The 16,195-nt window shown below is 39.1% G+C and overlaps 1 protein-coding gene across 1 annotated transcript; it reads left to right on the plus strand.

Moving 5' to 3' along the window:
• The first annotated feature begins 12,900 nt into the window (after positions 1-12,900).
• Positions 12,901-15,126, plus strand: LOC149393129 (proteasome subunit beta type-2-A). The gene is made up of 3 exons (XM_089618422.1): positions 12,901-13,178; positions 13,300-13,423; positions 14,527-15,126. The coding sequence occupies exons 1-3, from the start codon at positions 13,021-13,023 to the stop codon at positions 14,851-14,853; spliced, it is 609 nt and encodes a 202-aa protein (XP_089474548.1). The 5' UTR covers positions 12,901-13,020; the 3' UTR covers positions 14,854-15,126.
• The last annotated feature ends 1,069 nt before the right edge of the window (positions 15,127-16,195 follow it).

A 16,195-nucleotide genomic window follows, 5' to 3' on the forward strand; every position in this document is an offset into this window, starting at 1 on the left:
GGTTATCGAGAAATATGTAAATAATAAATACACAAAACAACTAATAAACCACTAGTCGCGACGTTTGCTTTGTCGTCCCGCCACTCGTTTTCCCCCTCCTCGACGAGAAACGCTCTTCTGCTGGCGCTGAAGTTCTGGAGGCAGCGGCGTCGGAGTAGACTGACTTGGTCCGCCGGGCGTCGTCTGCTGGCTGGCGTCGGGAGTCCTCTGCTGGCCGCCCGTCGGAGTGCGGACGTCGGGCGTCGGAGTGTGGACGCCGGCCGTCGGAGTCTGCTGGCTGTGGGATGACGGAGCCTGCTGCGAACTCTGCGGAAATTGGGACATGAACGAGCTAAGGTTGAGGCCGGGCACCTGACTCTGTATTGTCTCGGCAAATGCGGCGAGGGTCGATGCCAACACCTCCTGCGAGACATATCCTGGTTGCGACGTCCCAGCCTCCGAACCGTAGACTTCGGCGACTTCAGCCACCATCCGTGCTCCCTGTGGCACCAAACGTCCGACGCCGGTCAAGTGATCAGTCCGCGAACCCATAATATCGCGGATCGCCTGCTGCTCTAGAACGGAAATATCAACGTCCGCTCCTTGGTGCTCAGCCTCCGCTCGCAACGTGTTGAACCTAGCGACCAGTCGATCCTGATATAATTAACTAGTTAGTATATATTAATCGAAAAATAAATGTAAACTTACATAACGTGCGGAGGCTTCAGGAATCAGCCATTCAGACTTGTCGGACTGATGTTGGCGCTTGTAGTTCGCAAACAAGCTCTCGAATGCGCCTGTCTCGACGATCTTCTGCATGTAAACAAAACTTCAAGTGTTAGATAATTTTAACGATTTGATGTATCATATAAACATAAAACTTACGTTTTTCATGCGGTGGGTCGAGAACCCAATCGTCCCATGTCGAGTCTTCGTCTTCTTCTTCGCGCGATTCGCCTTATTCTTCGCTTGTATAGCCTGTTGTAATATAAGTAAACGTACACGTAAATAACAAATCGTTTAATAAACATTCGAGTAACGTAAATGATTCGATATTACCTTAAATTCATCGCTCGTATATCGTTGTATCAGTGTCTCCCATTCGGTGTCGAGCTTAACGGTCTTCGGTTTCAGCGACCGCGCCACCTGTACGCTGCTCTTGCAGTCGATGTCGAACCACAACCGCAATGTATGCCTCCAATCGCGAAGACGAGTCTTCGCGTCTCGAATGATTGCCGCATCGACAATCGCCTTCTTCTTCCCGGTTGCATCACCATCGACTCGAATGTCGTACTTGTCTCGAATCGCTGCTCGGATCTCGGCCTCCTTCGCCGGCCCCACGTTCGCATTCGTCCACCTTGGGACCGTAGGCGAGATCTTGTCTCGGACGACCAACCCGAGCGTGTTCGCGAACGTCGCGAGATCCGGATCCATCTCGCGCTCTGGCTGCAAGAACGACTGAAAGTCCTCGTTATAAATAACGACTTCCTTCACCCCGGGGCACCGTGCACGCTCAGATCGAATCCCGACCGTCGGCCCACGCACGGCCGGTTCGATATCCTCGTCTTCTTCTTCGACGCCATCACGTACGGGCGCCGACTGGCAATAATTCGGGAGACGGGCTAAGAAGTCATCCCCGCCTCCGCTGCCTCCAGCTCCTGTAGCCGCAGCCATCTGAAATTCAAAAAAAAAATTATTTAGTTATGCATTCTTAATGATTTAAATCAGTTAATTTAGTAAGTAAATGAAAAACGTTATATACTATCAATCATCGTCGTCTGACAAATCATCTTCTTCCATCAAATCTTCGTCCTCAGTTTCTTCATCATCGATAAACTCTTCTTCTTCAATATTTTCCAACAAGTTCACTGCGTCGTTGCTCACGGGCTCTGGTATCGCAGACTGATGACGCGTTGACAGTGAATCTAAATCTAACGGTTCTACTGACAACTGAACTGAAGACGAAGATTGACCAAGAATGAGGTCAATATCAGGAAGATCCCACACATTTCGATGATTACACTCTTCGACGATTCGCCAATCAAGACCATTCAAGTTATCTTCCAAGTAGAAAACTTGTTTCGCTTGAGTTGCCAAAATAAATGGCTCGTCTTTGTACCATTTTTTTGCCACATACACGCTTGTCAAGTTATTGTCGTTGCGTGTCCTTTTCCTCGGATCTTGATCACCGAACCAACAACATTGAAATAAGACGACGCGACAATTGTTCTGATACGTCAAGACAATGACGTTTTCTACTTGACCGTAGAAGTCGTGACCTCCTTCACTTGGTACACATACCCCACTATTCTGAGTCGTTCTTCTGCTATCACGTTGACGGGAGATAAATTTAACCCCGTTCACTACACAACACGGATACGTCTGTGGTGTGAAATGTGGTCCCAATGCCAATGCATATAATTCGGAGGTAACGGATAATCCGTCTTGGCTCATGCGAAATACCTACATACAACCATTAACGAGTCGATTATTAATTATCTCATATTCTTTGAGTTTGGTAGTCAAATATCTTTTCCCAAAACCACTTTGGGAACTCAAGTCGATGCGCTTCTTCAACATCTGGCCGACCTTCTAATTCCATGAGATCTATGTGTTCACTGAAATAAAATTCATGTTCATTTAATGCATCACTTCGTATAAATATAATTCAAGTTCATTTATTTCAGTCATTTACCTCATGAAATCGTCAATTTCGGGACAATTTCGTAAAATGTACCACTCAACGAGCAATCGTATATTCTCATCTAAGCGTATTGTGGTCATCTTCCCGTAAGGCCAACAACTTGATGACTGAAACACCGATAACTCCCATTCGACACCTTCGAAGTTAGACGCGACGTCTGTTCGTTGGGGCATGTTGAAACGATTCTCAACGCCTTCTAGATACCTTGAGCAGAATGTCAATGCTTCATCTACAACATAGGCTTCGGCAATTGAACCCTCTGGTCTAGCTCGATTAAGCACAAAGTTCTTGAGCGTTCCAAGGTATCTCTCAAATGGGTACATCCACCGCATATGAACTGGACCTCCGTTAATTGCCTCCTCCGGTAGATGCATTACCAAATGGACCATGATTGTGAAGAAATCAGGCGGGAAAATTCGTTCCAACTTACACAATATAAGCTTCACATCCTCTTGGCCTTCTCAATGTCTGAAATACCAGCGTTCTAGAGCAAATAAGTCTGAAGAAGTTGCAGAGCTCTATTATGGCATCTCGAATTGTTCGATCCAGAAAAGGACGAATAGCAGGAGCCAATAAGCGCTGCATAATCACGTGACAATCGTGAGACTTCAAACCCGTCAACCTCCCATCCGCGGTAACATTCTTCTTCAAATTCCCCGCAAAACCATCGGGAAATCTAACAGATCTCAAGAACTCAGTAAACCGCTTCCGTTCTGAAGGTGTCAGAGTGTATGACGAAGGCGGTTTCATCCATCTATCTCCTTCTTGGTACAAATGAAGCTCGTGCCTTATGTTCCAGTCCGCCAAAGTCAACCGCGCCTTATCTGTGTCTTTCGTCTTCCCCTCGATGTTCAGCAAGGTACCCAGAAGATTGTCGCATACATTCTTTTCTATATGCATTACATCGAGGTTATGCTTCAGCGTAAGACTCGACCAATACGGCAACTCGAAGAAAATACTTTTCTTTGTCCAATTCAGCTCACTCGCATCGCGCTTTCGTTTCTTCCCGTCGAAGTCAGGGTGCTTCCCCGGGGTTGCATCTCCCACTAATCGCAATTGTCGAAGTATATCGCTCGCTGATTTTCTCACTGGTGGTGGTCGTTTCTCATTTCGTACCTTGTACAGTTTGCTCTTCCTCATCGGGTGTAATAACGGCAAGAATCGACGACGATCGCAGTAAACAATCTTGTTTCGAGCCTTGAAAGATGGTGTGTCGTTGTTACACGTCGAACAAGCAAGGTACCCTTGACCACTCCATCCCGACAAACTGCTTCTCGCTGGAGAATCATTCACCGTCCATAGAAGTACGGAAAACAACCTGAATAGCTCACCGGTCGAACCATCTATCAACACAACACCGGTTTCCCACAATTCCTTCAGCTCATCAATCAGCGGTCGTAAGAAAACATCCATGTCTTTACCCGGCGCACTACGACCTGGTATAAGCAATGTTAACATCAAGTACGATGTTCTGTTTTTACCCGGCGCACTACGACCTGGTATAAGCAATGTTAACATCAAGTACGATGTTTTCATGCACAACCACAGCGGTAAATTGTACGCAGTCAAGACTACCGGCCACATACTGTACGATAAACTCATGTCACCAAATGGGTTGAAACCATCGGCGGCAAGTCCAAGCCGGACGTTCCTCGGTTCTGCCGCAAACATGGGATATTTTCGGTCGATCTCCTTCCACGTTGCTCCGTCTGCAGGATGTCGCAGTACATCATCCTCTTTAATGCCTTCATTCTCGTGCCACTGCATCTCTAGAGCTGTGTGCCGACTCGCGTACAGTCGCTTAAGTCGATCTTTCAGTGGAAAGTAGCGCAACACTTTATGCGCTACTTTTTTTTTCCACCGTCTTTCATCAGCCACCGGCTCTCATTACAAACTGGACACTCGTCTAGATTGGTGTGTCCTTCCAAAACAACGCGCAATCGTGTTTGCAGACGTGAATCGACTCGTAACCCATACCAAATCGACGCAATTTCGCCTTTGCTTCATAATGTGACTCTGGAATCGTGTTGCCGATCGGATGAGATTTTTTCAGTACTTTCAGAAGCTGATCAAACGACTTATTCATCCACTTGTTCATCACTTTCAAATGCATCAACGTGACAACAAATGAGAGTGACGAATACTCCGTACAACCCGGCCATAATTCTGTGTTCACGTCGCTGAAAAGGTCATCAAACTGTCCACTATGGTATTCTGCATTCGGGTCAATACTGTCATCGTCACCGTCTACGTCGTTGTGATCTAAGATATCGTGTACAGCATCAAACATCCCTCCTCCTCTGTACTCCGTCTGATACTGAATTACGTCATCTTCTTCCTCCCCGTGAAAGTTCCACCTCGTGTAATTCCTCTTAAATCCTCTGATAAAGAGATGATTCTCTATATCAGGAATTTTTTGCATCAACACGTTGTTACACCTCTTGCATGGACACTTAACTCGTCCTTCGACATTTACGTGTTGTCGGGCCATTGCCATGAACTCTGTCATGCCAGCCGCAAACTCAACGCTTAAACGTTGGTCCTCGATTATCCAATTCCTATTTGGATAACACATTTTACCTATAGATTTAACATTTCAAAATTTAGTAGTTTTCGGATTTTATTTTATAATTTCACGATCGATCCTACCGAAATTTCGGCAGAACCTCCCCTATAAACTTAACAACCCGGCATCAAGCCTTTAACTTTAAAACCTGCATAGAAACATCCTAAAACTAACAATAAATCCAACCTCAGTGGTTTGATTATTAAAATTCATAATCCATCACATTTTTAATCATTTCTAACAACAATTAAATACAATTTCATTTAATTTACATAAACTAACTAATTGTTTTTACATAATTTTACCAAATATAAAATTTATAACAAATATATAATTCATTTATAATTTATAAAATTTATAACAAATATTTATAATTCATTTATAATTTATAAAATTTATATTTGGTATAACAAATATATAATTCTAAAAATATAAATTATAACAAATTTATAAACTAAAAATATATAATTCATTTATAACTAATTTATAATTATATAACTAAATAAATTATATTAGTTATATATAACAAACATTTATAACTAAAAATATATAATTCATTTATAACTAATTTATAACAAATATATAACTAAAGTTTATAATCCTATAACTAATTAAAATAAATTTATAACTAAAGTTTATAATCCTATATATATTAATCATATATAACTAATATATAAATAAATTTATAACTAATATATATTAATCCTATAACTAACTAATATATATATATATATATATATATATAGTTTTAAAAAAAAAAACTTACCGATCAAGAGGGAGAGCGCGCGCGGCCAGAGAAGGGGAGCGGCGTCGGCGTCGGTGGTGGAGCGGCGTCGGTGGTGGAGCGGCGTCGGCGTCGGCGGCGGAGCGGCGGAGGAGCGGCGGAGGAGGAGCTGTAATGGGAGAGAGAGACTTTAGGAGAGAGATGTGAGGAGAGAGAGAGAAGTAGTGAGGAGAGAGACTTACCGGCGAGGCACACGGCGGATGAGTGTCGGCGGCACACGGCGGACGAGGCACACAGCGGAGGAGGGAGAAAGTAGAGAGAGAAATGGAAGTTTTAGGGTTTCTGAGCGAATGGGGAAGCTGGGTCGCGTTCTGGTATTTAAAGACATTTACCGACGATTTTATCGTCGCTAAATGATTTCGGTTCGTCGCTAAATGAACTTACGTTAACCAGACATTTAGCGACGATTAAATCGTCGCTATTAGTAAATTTCACACATTTAGCGACGATTAAATCGTCGCTAAATCATTTCGTTTTAATTTAATGGGAGAGATTTTTCCCTCTTTAAAATTCGTCAAAATTCGATAACATTTAGCGACGATTATTTCGTCGCTAATTGTATAGCGACGATAAAACAAACTTTAGCGACGATAAAATCGTCGCTAAATGTTTTCGTCTTAATTAAATTGGAGGGATTTTTCCCTCTTTAAAATTCAAAATTAATTCAACATTTTTAGCGACGATATTTTCGTCGCTAAATGAATTTTGAAATAATTAGTGACTAATTTATCGTCGCTAATTATTTTCCCGCGAACTTAGCGACGACAAAAAAGAATTAGCGACGATAAAGTCGTCGCTAATTATCTTTGCCGCCAAACTTTAATATTTCTCGCACCAAAGAATTAGCGACGATAATATCGTCGCTAAAAGGGTTATTAGCGACGACTAAATCGTCGCTAATAGTGTCGTCGCTAAATGTGTTATTTCTTGTAGTGGTATGAATTGCATCGTGCTTACCTTAATCCTGAAATGAGACATGCCATTTTACACCTTACGTATTCTCATTTGAGAAAGTCAGAGTTCGGACTCACTATGTGATTCCGAACAGGGCCTATTGGTGAAATACTAAGTTGTGAGAATGTCATGAGTAACTTTGTGAAGTTCTCATAGATATGGAATTCATGTACAAGATTGCTGAAATGCAATGTATATCACCTCATGCTTTGTTCCTTGGAATGTGAATTAATGAACTGGCCAGTGTCCAAATTGAGTCTTGACTCTTTTGGATGAAACAATGTGACTTGTTAGCTCCTCGTCGATACATTGTTTCTAACTTATTCACAAGCTACAAAGGAGTTGATGAAATAACAGCTAGAAGGGTAAAATGGTAATTTTGTAAATTCCGACTAGCTGATGATATTCATGAAGGGTAAACACTGATAATATTCTGTGGATCCACTCATTACAATTAGGTTGAATGCTTGAGTAGAAAATAAATTCATTTGAACCGAGAGATTTTCAGTGTCAACTCTTTAGTGGAGTCAGTTGACATTAAGCTAAACTTGGAAAAAGTTTTGTGAACTTTTGAGTCCAAGTGTTTAGCTCAAGCTTTGTTCATTTGGATCCATGAGGTCACTGTCACGAATCACATCGAGTAGGAATAGTTAAGCTGGAAGCTAAGTCAAAACAAGAACGAAAATTGTCAAAATGGTATTTTTGTCTTTTGAGACATAGGATGAAATGAATGTCAATAAATTTTTTGACAAGGTCATTCGATGACATGGTTCACTCGGCCAATATTAGTCTTTTTCATGTTGTAATGAACAAATGGAAAAGCTTCTAGAAGGCCTTTTTGGATTGAAATAGGCGTCCAACATACCCAAAGAAAGAGAGAATGTTTTGTGCATGAATGTATGAAGATACTTGCCAAAAGAAAAATAGGAAACAAATTTCCCCTAAGAGGAAACCAAGGTGGGCGCCCAAATGGGTCAAGGGAGAAGCAAATAAAAAAGGAAACAAATCCAAGGACTTGCTTGGCAAGTCTTGGCCGCCCAAATGAAGGAGAAGAAAAGGAAATTGGCTCATGAATATGTGATTTTCTATAGAAGAGGAAACTACCTTATTGAAGGTGAGACATCTCCTATAAATAGGAGCCTTATTCTTCACAATTCATTCATCCAAAGTTTTAGAGATTGAAAGCTTCTCTCTCTAGACTTGGCCGCCCCTCTTCTCTCTCTCTATTCAATTTCGTTTTTATTGTTTTGGCACATAGGTCCTCATTTGACCTAGTGTATAGCTCTGCGACTTCAAGACTCGTTCTTAAGTCATAGTGTTTAAAAGTGCCCACACACTAATTCCTTTTTATCTTGAGTGATTTAGTGATAGAAACTTTCGTGGTTGCTCGAGTTAGCGAGGAAATGAAGAGAGACGTGCTGCGAGGGAAACGAACATTGCAACCTTTTTCCAAAAGCTTCTCAACATTCAAGCTTCTAAAAGGTTAGTAATCTTTTATGCTCATATTAGTTTTTATTTACATGTTCTTGCTCTTCGTCTAGGTTAGTAAAATCTGTTTTACTTGAAAAGAAAATTTTTAAAATTCCGCCGCTTAACGAAGCGTTAAACTTTTTCTTAAACCCTAGATCAATTCCAACAACGTAATGGTTCATCCCCACACTATGGGCACGTTGGGTTGAAATGGAAGTTAGAATGGGAATAAGTATGACAATATCACTGAGAAATTGAGAATGGAATGAAATACATATTCGGGTCATCCTCATTCCCTATCCGCCCATCAAGTTAAAAATGTATAATAAGTGACAGTGATTTATGACCAGTGTATGTGATAAATAAACCATTGGTCTGTTTGAGACATACCATTTGAGTTGACCTTTTCATCTGAACTGTTCCACTTTAAACTGAACATTCAAATTAGTCATTTGAAATGTCGTTCGAGAAGTTATATAAACAAAACTAATCAATTAGCATCACCATTTAAATGGTATATGATGTAAGTGATGTGAAAATTAAAACTCATGTTATTGAGAAAAATAACTTGTAGTAACGGCTTAAGATTAACGAATATCAAAATACCCCATTTTCCTTAATTGTTTTTATTTTACACAAATTTTAGCAAGTTTCATAATAATTATTTACTCTGACTTTTTCCTCCATACATGTTTTAAGTGTCAATTAAAAGAAATAAACACAACCAAACAATGCTTTAGGTTCAGTGTAAAATAAAAGGCAAAACATTTGTACTAATGACGTTTATTATCATTTGTTTTTTATTTTTTTTTCTATTTACATAAGGCAACAAGTGAAATGGTATATTCGTAAATTTTATGTAATTATTTTAATTAATGAGTATTTTTCCAAATCTTTCAAAAAGGTTGAGTATAACTTTTTGTTATTTATCTTCACTACCCTATTCGAATTAAAAATATACAAAATTATTTAATCGATATATTTTATTTTATTTTATTATATTATTAAAAAAAATTATTAATTACATATTAATAATATTATTTAAATTGTGAAAGTATCGTCCAAGGTTGGCTAATATGAAGTTTAGTAGTTTGATTTATGAAGCAATTTTGCTAATAGCTCAATGGCCCACCATGCTTTTAAAAAATAACAAAAGTTTCATTTTATTATGAAAATAGTCCACCATGCTGTAGTAAATTAATTAATTGATTAGGTTTATTTAATTTACTTAGAAAAATAGCACATGATCGAAATAAATTAAATTTATCTAAACAATTAATTAATTATTGCGACCTAATAGACTATTTTCTTGATAATATGAAACTTTGGCTAAAAACTTAAACAAATATAAAGAATTGGCTAGTTGCAACAAATTTTTTGATTTAACTTATTATGTATAGTTTATAAGTAAACATTTATAATGTTCAATTCATTTTTTAAATATAATAAGTAATGATGTTAAATGATCAAATATTACATAAAAAATTATTACTTCAGATTATTTTTATTTCCTTATTATTATGACAGTATAATTAGCTAATTAGTCAACATAAACTTGGACATTTGCTAACTAGCCAACATTTGATAAGTTTTAGGTAGAGACTCAACATTTGGTAAGTTTTTTTTTTTAATAAATAGCCTTAGATGGGCGTAAAAAGTTATTAACATGCAAGGAAAAAAATTAATAACTATAAATAATCATTTATAGTTGTTCAAATTAATAGCTGTTGGGTCAGATTTTCGCAAGGTAGAAATGATACCTCGAGAGCAAAAAATGACACATCAAGCCCGTATATAAGGTCGAAGCCCACAAGCAAACTCACGCGCCAAGCTCCGAATTAACACTTATAAAATGTCTTTTCAAAAGAGACTCTTAAAGAATGTTTTCAATCTAGACTTCTTGAAAAGTCTTCAAGACTACGCCACAAAAATGACCACCCGTTCGGCCAAAGAAAATGACCACCCGGTCGGCAAAAGAATATGACCACCCGGATGGCCAAAGAAAATGACCACCCGGCCATCTTCACTTGGCCAAAACCATTCAGTCGTCTTCACTCGGCCAAGACCACCCGATCGTCTTCACTCGGTCAAGACCACCCGGTCGTCTTCACTCGGTCATCTTCACTCGGCTAAAGACCACCCGATCGTCTTCACTCGGCCAAGACCACCCGGTCGTCTTCACCCGGTCATCTTCACTGGGTCAAGACCACCCGGTCGTCTTCACTTGGCCAAGACCACTCGGTCGTCTTCACTCGGCCAAGACCACCCGACCATCTCCACCAAACCAAGTACTTCTCACCAAACCCCTTGGCTCCTATAAATACCTCACTCATTCACAACACAAAGTAAGTTTTTCTCAACTTGACAAAACTCTACAAAAATCACACTATAACTCTCTCTCTCTCTCTAGAAAACATAGAGACGAGTACAAATCGTTCACCAAGAACACAATGCAACACGACTAATGTTGAGCGTCGGAGCACGCGCCGAGGGAAAACCCTCCGCGTCCCTCTAGATTCACATTTTCTTGTAGTTAGGTGAAGGTGCAAGGATTCGAAGACCCGGCGAAGAACACGAAGAACGTGGAAGATCCAAAGATCCGGCGACTCGAAGATTCGAAGACACGGACACTTGAAGTTCCGAAGAACACGATGAACACGAAGAACAAAAACACGTGAAAAACACGGAGAACGTGGAAGATTCAAAGGGTTGAAGACTCAAAGAAACAAAGACTCAAGAACTCAACAAAGAACGCGAAGAACACGATGAACGCGGAAAATCCAAAGACCCGGAGACTCAAGGACGGGGAGACCTAAAGATCTGAAGAACACACACGACGAGAAGAGAAGAACTTCACCAAACCCAACCTACGTGCGGTCATAGGGTCCGGCCCTAAACCGAACCACGGACAGTTCTTAGTGCTAATTCAAAAACGCGATTAACAATAGTCACTTTAATTAATAATGTATAATGACGCTGGGTAGGAAGTGGAATAAGGTATTTCAGTCAATTTACATGTGTTAATAATGAGTAATAGCTATTAACTAAAAACTTATTAAAGGTTGACTAAATGAAAAAACAATGTAAATATGGTTATATAGCTAGTGGACTGTTGATGTCAATTTCTGGATCGATCAACAATCACAAATAATAATACGTATATATTTGATTTTTATTAAATGGAGGTCTCAGAAGACATCTTTAAGAAACAATTTAGAAATAGAAAAGCTGTAATAAGAGGAAATTAAAGATAAACTTTATTGATCGCGAAATTGAATTACAAAAGGGCGAAGTGCCAAGATCTAGCAGGCAAACTCGACTTTGAAGGAAATGTTAATACGAGAATAATAATTGAGAGAATAGATTCTAAACTTGCGCGTGCTAAAATTGACATTTGATCTTCCATTTATAGACGAGGCGGAGTTCCTTTGTTGAAGACACATGTTGATTGATCCGTTCCTCCTTGTCGGGGTTGAAGTCGTCTCAGATTCGGTCTTCGCGGCAAGGTCACCTCTTTGACTATGACCGATCCTTCTGGCCAGGTGGACGTGGTCGAGCGGGAATCCTTGGAAGAGCTGGAAAGTGTGATTGGACTTGGGCCGATATGTCGAGATCGAACTAGGCCCAGAATTAATCCCGTGAATCGATCTGCAAAGAGGGTATTGGGCTTTGGTCGGACTAAAGCCCAACCGAGATAAATATTTTTAATAATTGATTTTTAATCCCCACATGGACCATTTATGATATTTTATTCATTAAAATAAATACAAAATTAATTATAATTATAACAATATAACTTAATTGGAATCTTACTTAATTTTAGTACATTTTTTTTTATTAATATGATTAATTACATAATCAAACAATATATTTGAAATTTTTAATACATATTAATTAAGGTGGACATTTTTAATTGAGTTTAATTGATTTACCTAGTAAAATTAAAATAATGGTCATTTAAACACTCATTTAAATGAGGTTCAAAAAACACATAAAATTATTTAATTTATTAATTTAAAAAATAATTTTTGCAATTAGCAAATTATTTAGCTTCGTTTAAGATTCAGTCAAAGTTTTATATTATTAAGAAAATAGTCCAACAAGTCGAAGTAAATTAATTAGCTGGTTAAGTTGATTTAATTTTCTTCGGTTTGGTGGCTATATTCCGAAGTAAATTAAATTAACGTAACCAATTAATTAATTTATTTCGATTTGGTTGACTATTTTTTTAATAAAATGAAACTTTGGTTATTTTCTAAAAATATCATAGGCTTTTAGATTACAAGTATAATTGTCCCTAATGTAAATGATATGCGAAATAGGTTGCATCTTCGACGATAGTAAATGACATGTCATTTATCAGGTAGTAAAACGACATGTTTTCTTGAACACGGAATTGAAGGAAAAATAAAGAGGAAAAAAAAAAAAAACAAATAAACTTGTCCTTCAAGTCGAAGGACTCTTTACAAGCACTCCAAAACCTCCATTGAAGAAAAATCTAAATCAAATCTCAGAGCAACTGAGTCGAATCCCCGAACCTAAGTCGATCAAGCAAAGATACAAATGGAGTGCGTTTTCGGTCTCGTCGGCGACGGGTTCGCCGTCGTCGTATCGGACACCTCTGCCGTGAACAGCATTCTGGTTCACAAGTCCAACGAGGACAAAATCATGGTCCTCGACTCTCACAAGCTCATCGCCGCCAGTGGCGAGCCCGGAGACAGGTATTCTCCTTCGAGATCTACGGCCTCTCGATTTATGCAATCGGTTTTGCCTTTTCATTTTCGTATGGTTATGAAATTGTATTCAAATTTGTTTTTTCGGGGGTTTTGATTATGTTTTTAGGGTTCAATTCACGGAGTACGTGCAAAAAAACGTGTCTCTGTACCAATTCCGCAACGGGATTCCTCTTACCACCGCTGCCACGGCGAACTTCACTCGCGGCGAGCTCGCCACCGCCTTGAGAAAGGTCTTTCTTTTTTCTTTTTTTTTTGTAATTTTTTTGGAGCTACTTTGTAGTGATTTTGGTTTGATAGGTTCAAGGATTAATTTTTTGGGGGGGAAATTTAGCGGAAATGGTGTTGAAATGAGTGAATATTTTTTTCCTGGTCTGGCAGAAAGTAATTTTCTGTTGGAAATGTGGAATTGTGTTTTCTGATTGATTATGCATATATTAGGGTAATCTCATGAAATTCAAGTTGATCTGTGCTTATTTTATTTATATGCTAAGCTCTAGGTTTGTTAAAGAGTCCAAGTCTAGGAATATTTTAACGTTCTTTGGCGAGGAATTTGAATGCTCCAAAAAAGAAATTGGGGATTATCCATAATGTTAAGCTCTGCAAAATTTCAGAATTTTTTAAGTCTAAAGGAGCTACATGGTCTAGGAATGTTTTGATGTTTGTTGGTGATAGATACAGAAATTTACGTTCTCGAATGCTTTAATAAAGAAATTGGGAATTGTTCATAATGTTAACCTCTGCAAAATTTCATAAATTTTTAAGTCTAAAGAAGCTACAAGGTATTTTGAAGCAAATGCATTTATTCACTTTGCAAACGCTGAAAACTTTTCTGGTTATTCCTTGATGTTATTACGCCTGTAATCCTTCTTATTTACTTGGTCATAAAGCTCCCAGATTCCTTTGCTTCGTTGTGTAGCTCGTGCAGCCTTGTAACTATGTTCGTAATTCTTTTCCCGTGCGTTTGAAAAGCATTCTCTTGTTTCGAGAACTACGAGATTCTTCTATTTAGCAAAGGGACTATGTAGGTCGAAATGATCCTTGTCTCAAAACATTAAAAATTGTATGTTAGATCCGCTACAACAACTCTGAGCAACGAATGGAAAGAGATGATTCTCACATAATCCTTATTATTTACTCCTTTACTTGTAGCCATGTTTTAGCTTCCGAATTCCTTTTCTTCGTCGTGAAGCCATGATTTAGCTCGTATAGTCTTGCAACTATCTTCATCGTTCTTTTCTCGTGTGACTAGATTGGACGAAATGATTCAATTTGTCTCGAAACGTAAAAAATTATATCTTTGCAATAAATGATAATTTTTTTTTTCTTTTTTCAGAATCCGTATTCGGTGAACATTCTTTTGGCCGGGTACGACAAGGAAACGGGGCCGTCGCTGTACTACATCGACTACATTGCGTCGCTCCACAAGGTGGAAAAGGGAGCGTTTGGGTACGGCTCTTACTTCTCGCTCTCGATGATGGACAGACACTACCACAGCGGTATGTCTTTGGAAGAGGCCGTCGATCTCGTCGACAAATGCATAGTCGAAATCCGGTCGAGGCTCGTCGTCGCGCCGCCAAACTTCATCATCAAGGTCGTCGACAAGGACGGAGCCAGGCAGGTCGCCTGGCGAGAGTCCATCAAGAACGATTCCACTGCTTGATGGTTTGCTTTTTTTTTTTTTTTTTTTATTCTTCTGTGTTTTTGTCATTTCTTTCGGGTTCGATATCTTGTTGTCTAAACTTTTATGTTAGATACTGAAAAAAAGCAGCTTCTTTCTGGTTGCTAATTTCTGGTGTGATACAATGGTTGTAATCTGGTAACTGAATCTTTATAACTCCCAAGTACACTGAGATTACATTCCTTTTATCTGGTATGACAATGGAAACAATCTCATAAAAGGAGGCTATGGCATTCATTGTGCTGCTTGTTATTAGTCACAATTCTCTTATCATTTTTTTTTTTTCAGTTATAATCTGGTTAATTGATTTAAAAGAAAATAACTTTTTTATTTCCACAAAAGTTAAAAGGCCGTTACTGGTACAAATGATCATAGTCACTCGAATGGATAAAAATGAAATCTTGACTAGAGAGGTTAGAGCATCTCTAAATTTTATCTCTAAGCATTACGAACCTCCGAATGGCTTCCTTCCATGGATTGGATGGCTAGACTCCTTCTCGCTCTTTTTCCTAAGTCAAGTGATGATTAGGAAAACAACGGGACGATAATGAGGTTTTCCTCTTTGTAAAGTGAGGAGTTTGTGAATATGGTTTCAACAAACTACTAAACACCTTGCGAGGGTTGGTAATACGGCATTTGTAGTGCCAAAAATGTGTGCATGAGTAGATGTGTGAGAAAATAGGTGAAGAGTGATTTTTCTCTAATTCTAGAGAAAAAGGAAGCAAAATATAACTATTTTTATGGTATTTATGGTGTTTTTGAGTGTAATGTAGTTTAAAATGAGTTTTTGTGGCTTTAAATATAGGAGATGGTGATATGTGGAGAAAAATGAAGAAATGTAGAAAAAGATGGAGATTTGTAGTGGATAAGGTGATGGAACAATGATGGAATGTATTTGCTGTGAAATGGTGGTGTTCTTGATGTGATGAGTGAAAAAAGAGGTAGGGTGTTCCGCGCCGGCAAGGGGGAGTTGGTCGGCCCGTGTTAGGGCATGGTCAGGGTTCTCGGGCTGGTAGGTGAGCTTGCCGGTCTGGGTTAGTGGATGGTCAAGGTTCCCGGGCAGATAAGTGAGTTGGCCGACTCTGGTTGTGTCGAGATGGGGTGTTCCAGGGTGGCAATGGGGTTGGCCGGCCCGGTAAGGGCCTTGACCTGTGTCATGGTAGTTTGATCGGGGTTTGGATGTGTCCAGTGGACTCGCTTCGAGATCCGTGCCACATGTCTTTTCGCTTTTGGGGAATCATGACGCATTAACATATGTAATTTGTGATTTTTGTTGTAGTAGTTGTAAGAGTAAACAATATGTATATATTGTAACAAGAATAAA

Source organism: Urtica dioica, chromosome 6, assembly GCF_054948205.1.
Source record: "Urtica dioica subsp. dioica isolate 48M chromosome 6, U.dioica_male_clone48M_v1_H2, whole genome shotgun sequence".
In the NCBI taxonomy this organism is placed as follows: domain Eukaryota; kingdom Viridiplantae; phylum Streptophyta; class Magnoliopsida; order Rosales; family Urticaceae; genus Urtica; species Urtica dioica.

Coding starts and splice junctions, on each gene's coding strand:
- LOC149393129 (XM_089618422.1), top strand. CDS start 13,021: ATGGAGTGCGTTTTCGGTCTCGTCGGCGACGGGTTCGCCGTCGTCGTA. Junction 13,179..13,299: donor AGTGGCGAGCCCGGAGACAG/GTATTCTCCTTC, acceptor TTATGTTTTTAG/GGTTCAATTCACGGAGTACG. Junction 13,424..14,526: donor TCGCCACCGCCTTGAGAAAG/GTCTTTCTTTTT, acceptor TTCTTTTTTCAG/AATCCGTATTCGGTGAACAT.